This window comes from Agelaius tricolor, unplaced genomic scaffold (assembly GCF_023055355.1).
Source record: "Agelaius tricolor isolate 1412-34295 unplaced genomic scaffold, bAgeTri1.0.p SCAF_10, whole genome shotgun sequence".
NCBI classification, from domain to species: domain Eukaryota; kingdom Metazoa; phylum Chordata; class Aves; order Passeriformes; family Icteridae; genus Agelaius; species Agelaius tricolor.
Genome location: NW_027269270.1, coordinates 9,355,131 through 9,369,541, shown reverse-complemented (window position 1 = coordinate 9,369,541; position 14,411 = coordinate 9,355,131). Strand labels below are relative to the sequence as shown.

Sequence of the window (14,411 nt, the reverse complement as noted above, 5' to 3'; positions counted from 1 at the left end):
TGGTTCATTTCAACTTGGTTTCAACGCTACTCTCTCAAGGCAGTTTTCTCAAAATGAAGCCAAGAGGACATTAATTTGCAGAGTGTCTTTTTAAAGTAGTTTTGGTATTGCTGAGGTAAACTTTAGGAGGGTTATGATTAGTTGAGAATTACTCGCTTGTATATTTCCAGCAGAATTAATTTAAATGACTGAAGACTTTGGGAGATCAGAGAAAACCATCAGGTAAATACCTACAGCTAAGCCTAAGCCTTACGTGTCTCCCTTTTTTCTCATAGCGGTGTGGACGGTGCTATTGCATTCCTCAGGGCGGCTGTGCTTGAAGCTGCTGTATAAGTCCCTAGATACTCGCAGACAGACTGTTTTCCCTGGGTGTTATTTTTGTACCGTACTACTTTTGTATTACTCCACGGCGGGCAAGGAGGCCTCCCAGCCTGAAACCCGCCGGTTGCTGCTTCTGGGGACAGGTGCTTTAGGGGATGTTTTTTCCTGCCGTGTGTCGCCCTCCCGTCCCCGTCCCCGGTGCGTTTATTTCCCTCGCGGTCATTTGGCTGTCCCTCAGTCCTGCCCCGGTCCCCCCGGTCCCCTTCACCCCTGCCCCTGTCCTCCCTCTCCCCTCAGCCCTGCCCCGGCCCCCCGTCTCCCCTCAGCCGTTTTCCCGCCCTGCCCTCGCGCCGCGCGGGCAGCGGTAACGGCCGCCAGGGGGCGGTGTCGGAGCCGCCATGTCGGACTCGGCCTGAGGGAAGCGGCCGCGCTGCTCTCGTCGGTCGGTGGTTTGGGGCAATGCGATCTGAGTGGGAAACCCAGTCAAAAAAGGAAAACTTCTCCCGTGCTCCTAAACACGAAGCAAGCTGTAGGTTTTAATAATTCTGTATTTGAAATTTATGTAACCATTTCTTCAAACTGTACAAGTTGTAGAGCTCTCCGTAGCTGAAAATTGCTTGTACAATCTGCCTGTGCTGTATTCAGTAAAAAAACCATGAGAGCACGGCTATTACACAAGCAGGCCTCAAACAGTGATACAGAGACAAAAAGCAAGATAAACGGATAAACATCCATACCCACTGCCAGATGTAGTAGTTAATCCCCACAGTGAAAATAAACAGATTAATGTACTTTGGAGGGGGGGAGATGACCCTCTCCACCCCTTCTCACCCCAATAAACAAATAAAACTCAACTCCCAAAAAATCCCAAACCAAACCAGCCAACAACCACTTCTGGGAAAAAAAAAAAAAAAAGGAAAAAGAAAAAATAAATAACTAAATTTGAAATTGTTAAAAAGTCTCAAAGTAAAAGAGTAAGAACAAAGTCTGAAGCAGTAAAATTCTTCCATTTTAAATGCTTGTCATGCTGATATTCAAGCAGAGCACCTTTGTAGGCCATGGCTCACCAAACTGCCCAAAATGGGTCATTTTACAAGTCCAACATAAGGAAAAAGAAAAGTTGCCCAAAAAAACCTGACTGGATATCAAAAGAGAAGCAATGTAGGGAAATGTGCATTGCCATGCCACTAGCATCTGGGTCAAATATTAATAAATATGCTATTTAGGAAGGAAAACCAAACTACTTTGTTCTCAAAACTAGTTTGAGGACATCTAGTAATGTAGTGAAGAAAAATCATGGAAAGTATGCTGAATCACCTTTTTCAACATCACATTTGAATCCAAGGATTCAAAATCATGTGTTCTCCCATGATAAGGAAAACTTGAAGCAGAAAGTGGAGCAGAAAAAAGCATGACAGCCAGTGAAATATATAATTCCACAAGTCTGTGACGGCTCCATCAGCTACTGTAGAACAACAGCCACCTTAAACCAGGAAAGCATTTAAAAAAACTCATCCATAACAGACTTGCCAGATTTCCAATGGGAAAAAGGAAATCTGCTTGTAAGAATATTTTTCTTTTGACTGCATGAAATGTGAGAATTAGAAAGATAATTGATAGTGAATGTAGAATAAGCAAACTTTTAAAATATAATGTACTAGATAAACTCAGCAATTATACTCATGACTCATATGTCATGTAAATTTTGACAAAACAGAGGAAAACCTCTGCATCCTGCCAGCAATCCATTCTCCTCCATTGCAGATGGATTTCATGAGGGGACAACCGAATTCCATGAATCTGGGTGTGTAGGTAAATGCAGTAATAATGGTCTATTCTATAATCATATCTAAAAATAAAACTGCCACTTGATTGCAGCTAACTTCATATGGGCTTTGGGGGCATTTTTCCATAAGTTTCTGGGATAGTCTTTCAGTTAAGAAACAAACATATGTGTAACTAATTTATAGAGTAGAACTAGTTGTTTTCATCTGGGAATTATGGAGGTTTCCACAGGCACCTGTTTAAACCTAATATTCTTTCCTTCATCCTACCTCAAGTTCCTGGATAGATTTAATTATGTTAAATACCAAATGTTATTGTGCTATCAGGTTATTAGTAGACCACCTCAATTTTCAGTGGTTTCTTCTTTTATAAACTCAATTCTTTGTTTGTTACATCCGATCGTTTAATTTCAAATTATGGTTCTTACAGTCCTTTGAGGTCTTTGCTGTAATGTGTACTGTTTCTGAATTTTAATAGTTTTTTTCTCATTCATACAGGATAGGGATGGCTATAATTAGGACAGGCCATTACTGCTACCTTGGTTGTTTCAGAGTTTCATTAGACAAGCTAATATACTTCAGGAAAGCTACTTAATAGCATGAAAGGCATGTTAAGTAGGTATGTAAATCACCTACTTTGGTACCTTCCTCTTGTCAAGAGACATTCAGAACGGTGGTTTTCAAATGCTTTCCCATATTTTTACCCATCCTCTGGGTTAAAAAGTACTTTGATAGCACTTGAAGAGAAGGAGAGGGGTAGGGGAAAGAGAGAGGTATGGTAAAACTGTTAGTTAAAAAAATATTTATTTCTGTTCATCAAGTGGAAGAAACTGTTCTCTCTTCAATGGGTGCTTGTTGCATTGATGCTCTTTAAAGTGAGGAATTAATGTATCAGAGCAAGTTGATTCTGAGTAGATCACATTTTCTTCTGTGTTCATCCATTCAGTCATGCACAAACTGCTGTGGTATCAGATCAAGACAGTGAGACACTCAACAGCATTGAGCATATGGTCAGGATAATGTTAATTAACAGAAGTTTTCTATTATACAGGTATTTATTATTATACAGTGCTAAATGCTAGCATAATGAAAGGTGGCTGCAAAAAAACCATTTGGGTTGTTTTCACAAGTATTTCAAAAGTAACCAGATTAGATAGGTTTCTGTTTCATTGGCCATGAGATTTTGCAAATGTATAGGTTTTCTAAGCCCCTTTGAAAATATATCATATGGAGCCTAAATGCAAGATACTTGGAAATTTCAAGTCCAAGTTTAATTTTAATTCATATGCTGATAACACACATCATTGGTGTGAGCAAGATTAAACAAGTGTTTGGAAAAAAACACAACCCAAGGAAAAACTGTTGTGCTTAAAACCGTCAGCTTGGAATAGAAAGTCTCTGCAACTTGAATCTTAACAATGCAGATCATCAACCTCAGATTTTGAAAACTTAACTGTATGCAAAAACTTCAGACTTTCAGAACAATTGTTTCCCAGATCATCTTTTCAGTGGCAGGTAGTTGAAACCTTAAAAATATGATTATACATCTTCTTTCCTAATAATATTGATTTTGCATTAGAGATTAATAGAAAGCATCACAGTTAATGAGCAAAATTATATCAAACCTTTCAGTAAATATAATCCAGGGAGTACTTTCAAGTATTTCTGGTTATTTTAAGAAGTCACAGTGCCTCTTAATTGCTTTTCTTTGAAGACACACAGTTGTTGAGAAGCAGTTCTAAGAGTAAAGACTTGTGGGCTTTTAGCTTTAAAATATTTGATTTTTCTTCTTAATGTCAGTACAGAAATTGGAACGTGTTTAGAAATGTTTTTAATCTTTTTTCCACAGAGAGGGCAGCAAAGTAACTCCACTGGAACATGCAGTGGTTTGAATAACTTTGTACTGACATTGTTATTAGTATCCAAGTTCATAGTCCACGGCACTTTTTGCAAGAGAAGTTTGGAAATACTAGCAGTTAAGCTGCCTGAAATTTTCTACATGTTTTGATAGAAGTAATATTTTTTCAGAGGTGTGTAATTAACATATGTAGAACTTCATGTGTGTTCTCACTTACTTGACTTGCTTTTTTTACGTGTACTATGTTAGTCAAAAGTTACTTGTAGATGCTGTCTAACGTATTCGACTTGCAAACAGTCCAAATCTATAATGGCAAAGAATCAAAAATATGGGGTTCACATGAAAATAGTATCTTTTCCAAGAGTAGACAATTAAGTTATTAATATTTTTTAATCAGAATAATTTTCTAGTTTCAACAACTATTTCCTTACCTAACGATTGACATAGATATGATTTTTTTTCCCTGTAGTAACACGAAGCTGTTAGTATGGCTGGACTATGGTGAAAACAGAAGTCCAAGAATTACAGATAAAAATGGAGGCAGATAGGGTAAGTTTATTGATAGGTCTTTAATATCAAGTTTCACATGTTAAGTTTAGGAATATAGAGCTCTCTTCACAGCATAATGAGTAGAATCAACTTTTTTGCTGATACCTTTTTGTGGTCATTTAGAATTTTATGTCTCTCAGGCTTGTATTTGAGTCATTTGGTCTTCAAGGCCTTGTAGCAAAGCTGCTGGCAATACAGCAGTATTCTCAAAGTTGGCTACAGGCCTGCTCAGCTATGGAAGACTTGAAGACTTATGTGGAATGTTGTTTATGTTGAAAATTTAAAATATATCCTTTCAATATCTATTTATACTTTTTTACTACCATCATGCTTCCATCAGCAGAGTATTAGTGCCTTTGGGACACAACTTTTGCTACAACACTATGAGAATATCCAGGTTTTTAAAAGAAAAAAGCTGGTTTTGTTCAGTTTGAGTTGTCTGGTACAGTATGAGAGGTCAGATTTTACTGAATTGTAGGGAGAAGACAGATTTTTCATCTGACTTAGAACAGGTAAATTCACTAGAATCCTAGTATGGCTGAATTGATCCACGGGAATTTAACTGTGCCTTGCAGAAGAGGGTTGTTTGGCAGCAGCAGGGCCAGTGAAGCTTAATGCATGTTGCCTTTTTCTTCTAAGAAAACAGTATTAGGTTCTGGTAAATTCTGGTGGTGAACAGGAATACAGTATAAATAAAAATACGTACAGTAACTTTAGATTATTTAATATGACTCTTCAAAATGAACCCGTACCTGCTAGAACTTGAGACTTTGCATAGTGAGACATCCTCAGATTAACTGCTAAAATGACACAACAATAAACAGAGGTGCAAAAGCCCAGATTTGTTCTAAGAATGGAGTCCCACTTCCAAGCAGCTTAACTTCTTTGGGAAACACACAAGTATTAGAACTGCATGAAAAATGATGCATACCTAACTTTTGGCAAATATGACAGCATGTCAAGTGAGAAAAATGTCTTTTGAGAGAGAACATTTATTTACATAAGCAAGTAATCTGTGCAATTTCAAATTTCAACTTGGAAGTGGAGGATTTCTCCTTATTAAAATGATTTGGGTCATAATGAAAAGACAAATAGATGTTTAGGTAAGATCACAGCCAAATCCCAGGCCTGAATTCAGAAAGGCATGTGGATTGCAGCACTGTGAGCTGATAATACAATACAGAGTAAGATTACAGCAGGGACTCTCTTGTTAAGGAAGATGTTGAAAGAGAGAGGTGAGCACTCAGCCATTCTTTATACACAGTTTTCCTTACAGTCAGAGAGTGAGGCATGCTGCATTTTGTGATGCCAAGAGGAAGTTAATGAATTATAGCCACTTCATGGCATTTCAAGTATACTTGGTCTAACTGTATTTTAATCATACAAAAGCAGCAAATACAAATCACATTTTCCTTGTCTGAAACACTGGAGAGGTATCATTGGTATTTATTTAGAATTCCCAGTCTGTATCATCTTGATTTGTAGCAATACGTCCAAGTTCAGTTCCAACTGCTGTTGAGGGCAGTGCCAAGAACTCTGATCTGTTATTTTGAATAGGAGGTGGTAATAGGGACAGTAGTGAATTCTGTGTTTGTTCCTTTACCTAGAAAGAAAAAAAGTTAAAATAAAGCTGCACAAAAAAGTCTCATTAACTTCGCAACTGACTTCATTAAAAGCATGTGAAATCAGAGCCATGTTCTTGCATGTTACAATACTGAAAGTAAAAGGATGAGAGGTTTTTCTTTCACCACTCCATTAGCCTTTCAAGACTAATGAAACCAGCTGTGCATTTCTGCTTTAAATTAAGACTATTAATAGGTTTTTTTTAAATTAGTTAGGCTGCCTTTAGTTAAGTTAAGTCCACCTAATCAATGGGGAAATTGATTAATCTTATGCTTCCTATACTCTATCAATACCATTTTGTTAAAAAAAAAATTGGGAAGCAGGTATGCTCTTATAGGATGCCTTTTAGTTCCAGGTAACTTCATTACTTTATAATCTAGCTCTTTTTGTGGCTTATTTAGGTTATAGCTGTGTCATTTAATGAAATATAGTAAACTCACCTGTTTGAAGAACGTATGCGAAAGCAAACTGCTTGCTGATGGCCTGAATCATAAAATGAACAATATAATTATGTTTTGGAAAGTAAAATACTGCATTTGGAGAATGGGCCAGATTGAGAAATAAATTTAAGCCCTGTGGGTTTTCCTCCACAGGACAAATGTGAAGAATGAGAAAAGCAGCACACAATTCCTACATTCTATGCCTCAATTTCTAGTGAAAGCACTACTGAAGAAATCTATTTATAAAGGCCTTTTCATGTTTCCGCTTAACAAGGAATTAAATGCCTCATTCAAAAGAGACATAGAATTGAAAACATATATTTCAGATTTCGGGGTTTTTTTTCCTTGGACAAAGTAAATGTTTAAAAGTTAATTTTACTTGTTACAAAGAACAGTTATATTACAAGAAATTCAGGGGCCAAATGACTTTAAAAGTTTGATTCCTTTATCAGACAAGACATTTCTTACAATACAAGTCTGGTTTCACACAGTACATCTGCTCTGAAATTCTGACTCTAACAGCATTCAACTGATTACTGTATTCTAAACTGTGAGTTGTACTTGGTCTTAGATGGAAGTGACAAAAAAATTAGTTTTCACCAGGACATTACCTTTTCTCAGGGTCCTGTTGCAAGCAAAGTTCTACCAAGTTGTGGAAAGCAGGTGAAAATGTTTTGGAAAAGGGCATTTGAAGTCTTTCACTGGTCATTGTGCGTGTCATGCTCTCACCAATTCCAGAATCAACACCTGATCGGGAATTCTTCATCCTGGATTCCCCCCGGGGAAAGGTATTTATATCCCAAGGACAGTAGGTGGGACCTTTCAGCTTTTGCAGCAGCATCTAGTAGGAAGGCAGAGCAGTATGAGAGTTCAACAGCTATCCAGACCTATTCAGGATAAGCTATGAAACTCCAGGGATGGAGAGATTATTTATTCTAGAAGGAGGCATGTGTATTTGAAGTAACAAAAAGCAGCCACTACTTCAGCAGTAATAGCACTGGTTCCTGTGAGTCAAACAAACAAAAAAATTCTCAGCATGTTTTTAATTAGAGATAAAGTTTAGCATTATACCTGAGTGCGAGGCATATCTTGAAATGGAACATGTCCATTGGCTAATTCACATGCTGTAATTCCCACACTGTAAATGTCAGACTTCATGTTATAGCCAGACAAATCCTGTGAGAGAAGAAAGACATTACTGATCACTGAGGCCATTGAGCAGTGCCAACAAGAATACAAGTGCCTGCTTCAAAACAAGATTCTAATACCCCATAACCTGCACACTATTGAAGCAATTGAATTGTGAAACCCCAGACTTTTCAGAAATCTGATGGCTGTACTGAACACAAGTTTCAGGATTTGCAGTAGTTTCCAGGAGGTTTGGGTAAAGAGATTTAGTACAGCATCACCTTACCAACAGCTTTAGAAGTGGTTCTCTCTAGAAGAACTAAAAATTCAGGATGTACATATATTTTTAGAAGTTACATATTTTAGAAGTTCAACATATTTCATTGCAATTCTACAAGCAGACTTAAGCTGGAAATTGAGTACTGCTACTAACTTTGACTTGGAAAAATTATGTGTAATTTATACTAACCTGTCTCAGTAGTTCAGGACTCAGCCAAGGAAGCACAGATGTACTAAACTGGGGGAAATCATACACCACCTTTGACTTCTGTCCATTGCTAACTAAACTGTAGAGGTTGTTTAGGCCAGAGAGAGAAACCAGCCCATCCTCTGAAATCAGAATGTGGCTAGCTTTAATATTCCTGTAACATAAAGTGGTACATTTTAGCGATAAGAATTACTCTAAGTACTACTAGAACAAAAAAGCTTTCATATTTCATTGACTTATAGTGAGATGCTAGCATGGAGTTCATGTCTCTATTAAGAGAGATGATCAGGAAAAAAGTGCCAGAAATTGGAGAAGGGCCCTTCTTCCCTGCAAGGGGTGTCAACTAAGGAAACCCCTTCTATAACTCTGGTTTTCTTCTGCTTCAAAGAGACAAAGCCAGGCAGATGTATAATCCTTGTAATAAGTGGCTTGAAGAAATGTTTAAACACATTTCCTGTTAAAATTAATCCTGCTGTATTATTGAAAAAATTGTTACTTGTGCACTGTCTGATATAAGAAGGTATAGAGGAAAAGGAAGGAAAAAATACTTAAGGTAAGATGCTGGTTCTAATTCTTGTGTCCTAGTCCTAGTTCTTACCTATTGACATTCTCCTACCTGTGAATATATCCATTCTGGTGCATGTAATTTAATCCTCTGATTGCACCAAACAGAATGTTCCCTATCAAAGCTTCACTCATTCCTTCAGGAAAGTAAGTCTTCAGCAGGTGTCTAGCTGAACCTGGAAGTGAAAAAAAAACCTAGCTAGGCCTAACAAGTCTTTTTAAATGACTTGTCTGTGTTTCCTTCACTGTATAGACTCATCAAGAGCAGCATTCTATATTGACTCTGGTGCATGGATGTAACTGATGCCCCATGTCATGCTTCTGCTAACTGCAAGTCTCTGCCCAAACTGTATTCAATGTAAATAGGTCTTCTATTTAGGTTAGCAGAAGCTGTAGAAAGTCAAATACATCTCCCAGTTACCATTCCTCACAGGGTGGGTGCTAGGGCTAAGTGGAATTTAATGCAGTTCAAGTACCAGTCTTCACTGGGGAGGAAATCTCTAAACAAATGGTTTGGGAGAGTCTGTTTATTCTGCAAGACAGGAGATGATTAAAGAGAAAACTCTCACGGACCACATGGTCCAATTTGTATCAGTCCTTTCTCCTACTCCAAAATTGCAGTTAACAGTTCTTACCATAGGCCATGAATGGGGAGATGACCCAAAGCCAGCTTCCAGCTGTAAACACTGTCCAAAATGTCATTATGTTGGGATGCTGGAAAAAGTGTGATAAAACCACCTCATTCTATGGAATTAAATGAAAGTGGATGTGTTAACCACAGACCAGCAGTCCTACCAAGAGCATTAACTACATTTAGTAATCAGTAAAGAGAACTGTTTCTTTGCATTTATACACATTTATGATTGCAGGTGATGTGCATAGCCTGCAACAGAAATGTAAATAGCTTATCCATAATTGCATTTGTCAGAAGTAAATCTAGTTTGTTCATAGTCCAAACTTCTGGTGTTAAATAACAGTACAGAAGATGTTTCAAATAAGTTGTACAATTACAGAAGCAATTTTTAAAGCAATTGTCAGCTGTGGTCTTCAGAAAGCAACTCTCAAATCTACACATGCATTATGTTTATTATATTCTAATCCTTTGGAGGGAAAAACTAGACTGAAATTACCCAGTTCAAACAAAGGCTACCTTTGCTCAGTAATCTCATATGTATTCCTCACTATCTTCATTGGGCTTTGTGCAGAAATGCTGTTCCTTTACCTGTAAGGCTTTCAAGTGCTCTTCAGAGCAATTTTCAAGGTCTGTGATCCTTACAGCAACTTGCCTGTCTGTAGGTGTATGCCGTGCAAGGTAGACTGAAGTTAAATTGTTGAACCTCCTTCCTGAAACCAGAAATGGCTACCTTAACATTGGAAAGCATAATGAGCCATCACATGGTCTTCTTCATGTTTAGAGATCATTTTCCAGTTTTAAAATTGCAATTGATAGCAGTGTGTCCTTTTGTTTCAGAATGCCAAGACCTTAAGTAATTGCAGCAAAATATATGCAGCAAATTAGTTGAAGCATGGCTCTGCTATTTTGAGAACAACTAAAAGTGTTTGAACATATATCAGCATCAATTATACATCCAAATGAACACTTAGTATGCATATTCACATAAACATATGCAGGCATATGGATCTAAGGCAGCCATCCTTAGAACAACCAACATGGGTACCCAAGTTACAAGATGATGATGTTACTTAAGGCTGTATTTATTGTCACATACCACAGATTTGGAAAACTCATAAGTACATGCACAAACATCAAGAGACAATTTCAGGTAATTGTTGATTTGTCTTATATCTTGAAACAAGAGATTACTAAAATATAAGCAATGCTCTGCACTTTTCTCAACTAAGAAGACACAGGAATAGTCCTTCATGTTCCAAACTTAATATTTACTGCAGTTAGCAATAAACTATCGATAAGGAAGAAGAAATATTTTAAGGTTCATTTATGTTACCTATTTCCAGCTGGAGTTCATAATGAGAGACATTAGAAGAGCAAAATACCATTTCATTCTTTCCTGTAGATGGGGGAATCCAGGCTAGATCAGAATCAGCCTAATAGAGAGAAGAAACAGTTCTCAAAATGACTATGCAATTTAAAATCATTTCTAGTTTTAAAATTAATACAAAAATATTATTAATGCTAAAGTCCAGTACTCAAATAAGAACATTCAAGCTGGTACTTTTACCATTATTAAGACTTAGTTTTATGAGTTACAACTTTTGTGCACAAGATTAACACTTAGATACCTATGGTCTTCTACCAAAGTGGAAACCCCAAAGTACTCTCTATTTTTATTGTCAACATTTCAAGAAGTACTCCCTAATAAGGCTATTTTTAATATGCACCAGCTTTATATTTAACCTGGGGGGTTAAAGTTTCTATTCTTACCAGACATTCATGGATGCTGCTCTGAGATAGCTCTTCTGGTCTGATTGATTCAACTTGTGTACGCAGAATACAGGAGCAGTCCTTAAGAACAGAAACAAGTGAATGTTGGTGCAGTTGCTGCAATTTATTAAATATGGCAGTGCAAAAATGTAAAAAAGTAGGTCTTATAAGCAGCAGTTCAGAAAGTCTTCTGCTGCAAGTCAATCAATCAAGAGGTTAAGAAATAGCATAAAGCACACACATGGCAGACCTAGAGAGAAGAGACATTAAAGTCTCCTTCACCAAAAGCTGACACAATGAAGTTCAAACATGTCAGCACTGTGGAAATCCCCACAAACAAGACATTTCACCAGGACTTTCCATATTGAGGTATAGCTGGGTAACAAGGTAAAACAGCCAAAATTTTTAGACAAACTTACCAAACAAGACATGGAACCGCTTTAGATCAGGGGAAAAGTCATACACACCCATTTATCCTAGAAAAAAAATAAAGTGGCAAAGTAAAAAATAAAGTGGCAAAGTAAGATGATACATAAACCTGTGATAAACTTAAATCTCCTTAATCAGAACTGTGAGGCATTCCTGTCAGCTATCACACAAAAAACCCCAGAACTCCAGCTCAGCAAAAGTCTGCTTCTATTTAAGTAGCATATCAATTTCAAACTCCACACTGAGGACTACACGTCAACTCAGGTGTTCCTTTTTAATTTATGGATTTAGAAATTTTACTGCCAGTTCTGACCAAACAATTTAATTGCAAGTTAACTGCACAAGTGCAAAAAGTCAAAAAGCACAGACTTACGAATCCTTGGCAGTTTGCTGGAAAAGAAATCATTGTCTGTTGTTTTAAAGGAGCACAGCTGTGCTAGGCAGATCTTGGCTTGGCTGTGAGCAGCTGAACTAGCTCACAAAAAAAGCAAGGCAGAAGCAATTGCACTTTACATTTCACACGTGAGGTAGGAAATAGTATTGTAAGGGATTTCAGTTAAAAAAAAAAAAAAGAGAGAGAAGCAATTCCCTCACAGATCAGAGTAGCCTCTCTGAAACTCCTCTAGCAAAATTATTTTATGCTTTGGAGGCTTAGGCAGTGGGAGAGATGTCTGGTAAGCATATCAAAGCTTCCGTAAGTACAGAATGGGACTATTTTACCTTAGCCATAAGCAAGTCTTCAACAGTAAAATCATTAAGGTTGGAAAAGACCTCACAGATCACAGAATCCAGCCATTAACCTAACACTGCCAGGCCTGCCATTAAACCATGTCCCTAAGCACCACATCTCCATGATTTTTGATCACTACCAGGGACAGTGACTCCACCACTTCTCTGGGCAGCCTGTTCCAATGGTTGACAACCCTTTCAGTGAAGAAAATTCCCCTAACATCCAATCTAAACCTCCCTTGGTGCAACTTGAGGCCAGTTACTGTCATCCCATTTCTTGTTATGTGAGAGAAGAGGCCAATTCCCACCTCACTAAAATCTCCTTTCAGGTAACTGTAAAGGGAGAAGGTCCCCCTGACTGAGCCTCCTCTTCTCCAGGCTAAACTCCTTCAGCCACTCCTTTCACCATCTCTGCTGCCCTTCTCTGAACACCCTCCAGTGCCTCAATGTCTTTCTTCGTGTGTGGGGCTCAAAACTGAATGCAGAACTTGAGATGCAAACTGGCCTCACCAGGGAGTACAGAGGGACAATTACTTCTCAGGTCCTGCTGGCCACACTACTGCTGATTCAAACCAGAATGCCACTGGCCTTGGCCACCTGGGCACACTGCTGGCTCATGTTCAGCTAGCTGTCAAAGAGCAACCCCAGGTCCTTTCCTGAGAGGTAGCTTTCCAGCCACCATGAGGAATCCTACTTGGTGGCTGACAAAACGTCAAATACAGGTAATAGTTCCATGTTAATATGCAGTTTTTGTAGGAGAGTTAACTTATAAAAACTGAAGCACTATACCAGAAACTGATAATTTTGTTTATTAAGGAGCTAAGCTTGAGTATATCCTGCATTTAAATTATTTATGCTACTTAATCAAGGGAACACTCTTGAAAAGCTAACAAGCCCCCTCCACTCCATTCACTGCCAAATATCCAAGCCATTCCAGTAACATTTTTACCCCAAAGATCTGCTGTAATTCCTTATTAGAGATACCAAATGGAGACATCCGTTTGGTAAAAGTCAGTCCCTACCAGGTACTGGGCATCTTCAGAGGATCTGTGCTTGAGTTAAACAACTTCACAACTTCACTATTTCACTAAGGAAGTTTGTAGCAGAGTAGGAAAAAAAAAAAAAAAGGATGCAGGTGCTTCAGGATACTGCCTACTACTGTAATGGCTACAGCATCCTTCTACCTGGAAAGAAGATGCCTCATTCTGCTACACAAGACAATTTAGTCTGCTGCTTGCAATATGAAACCATGAAAGCTCAGCTAAAGAATTCAGTCTTAATAACTATAATATAGGAAAGTCAAATTATTGTAGGCTTGCTTCAAAGATGTATAGGCAGCCAACAGAAACATCCGTGATGTACATTTATTCAAATAACACTACAATTTTAAGATTTTTATTTTTTTTTCTTACGTAGCTTGACATTGTTTCCATCTTTCAATATGACTTTGGATCATATCCCCACATAAACTTTTTCCCTGTCCCCACATTTTTCCTTCTGTATCGCAGACTTTTTTTTTTTTTTGTACTGTAGATAGTGACAGTGTTGTACAGGTAAAACGATACATTCATCGCTCTTTGTCCAAAGCTTCAGCCAGCAAACAGTGCATGGCAGAAAAACCCACAGAAACCTGTGTCTGTGAGCTAGGGGAGCGTGAAGGCTCCGGAGCCGAGCCCTGGTACGGGGAACGCGCGTTACTGAGTTCTGCTGACGCTGAGCTGCAGCTCCTACTTCAGCGTTCGCAGCGACTGAGGCAGCTCTCGGTCGTGTATCTCGAGTGAAATGATCCGTCCGTGACAAAGCACCGCAATGTGCGGAAGGACGCCCCGCAGGCTCCCCCTCAGTTCCTCACTCGCTCCGTTAAGTTCGTACCTCGCCTTCCTCGCTGGGCCCCCGTCTCCCTCTGGCCTCCCGCGGTGGCCGGGACAGGGCTCCGCTTCCCGCAGCCGCCTGCCGAGCTCGGTGGGCGCCGCTCCCTTTCCCCGGCCCGCCCGGCGGCCCCCGCAGCGGGGCAGAGGGCGCGGCCGGCGCGGAGCCTCGGCGCAGCCGAGCAGCCTTACAGGGCGGCAGCGCCCGTTCCTGCCCGCCGCCGCCG

The 14,411-nt window shown here is 39.0% G+C and overlaps 1 protein-coding gene across 4 annotated transcripts; it reads right to left on the bottom strand.

The window, feature by feature from the left end:
• Positions 1–4,513: 4,513 nt before the first annotated feature.
• Positions 4,514–14,325, bottom strand: STRADB (STE20 related adaptor beta). 4 transcript variants are annotated; one of them, XM_071434642.1, is made up of 12 exons: positions 14,189–14,325; positions 11,578–11,634; positions 11,159–11,239; positions 10,722–10,821; positions 9,977–10,098; positions 9,390–9,498; positions 8,807–8,930; positions 8,173–8,344; positions 7,647–7,751; positions 7,187–7,416; positions 6,576–6,618; positions 4,514–6,115 (listed from the first exon to the last, which is right to left on the bottom strand). In XM_071434642.1, the coding sequence occupies exons 2-12, from the start codon at positions 11,587–11,589 to the stop codon at positions 5,963–5,965; spliced, it is 1,251 nt and encodes a 416-aa protein (XP_071290743.1). In that variant the 5' UTR covers positions 11,590–11,634; positions 14,189–14,325; the 3' UTR covers positions 4,514–5,962. The 4 variants fall into 4 exon arrangements, with proteins under 4 accessions (XP_071290743.1, XP_071290744.1, XP_071290747.1 ...); XM_071434643.1 differs by having other exon boundaries at positions 9,390–9,468; XM_071434644.1 differs by lacking the exon at positions 6,576–6,618 and having other exon boundaries at positions 5,943–6,115.
• Positions 14,326–14,411: the final 86 nt, after the last annotated feature.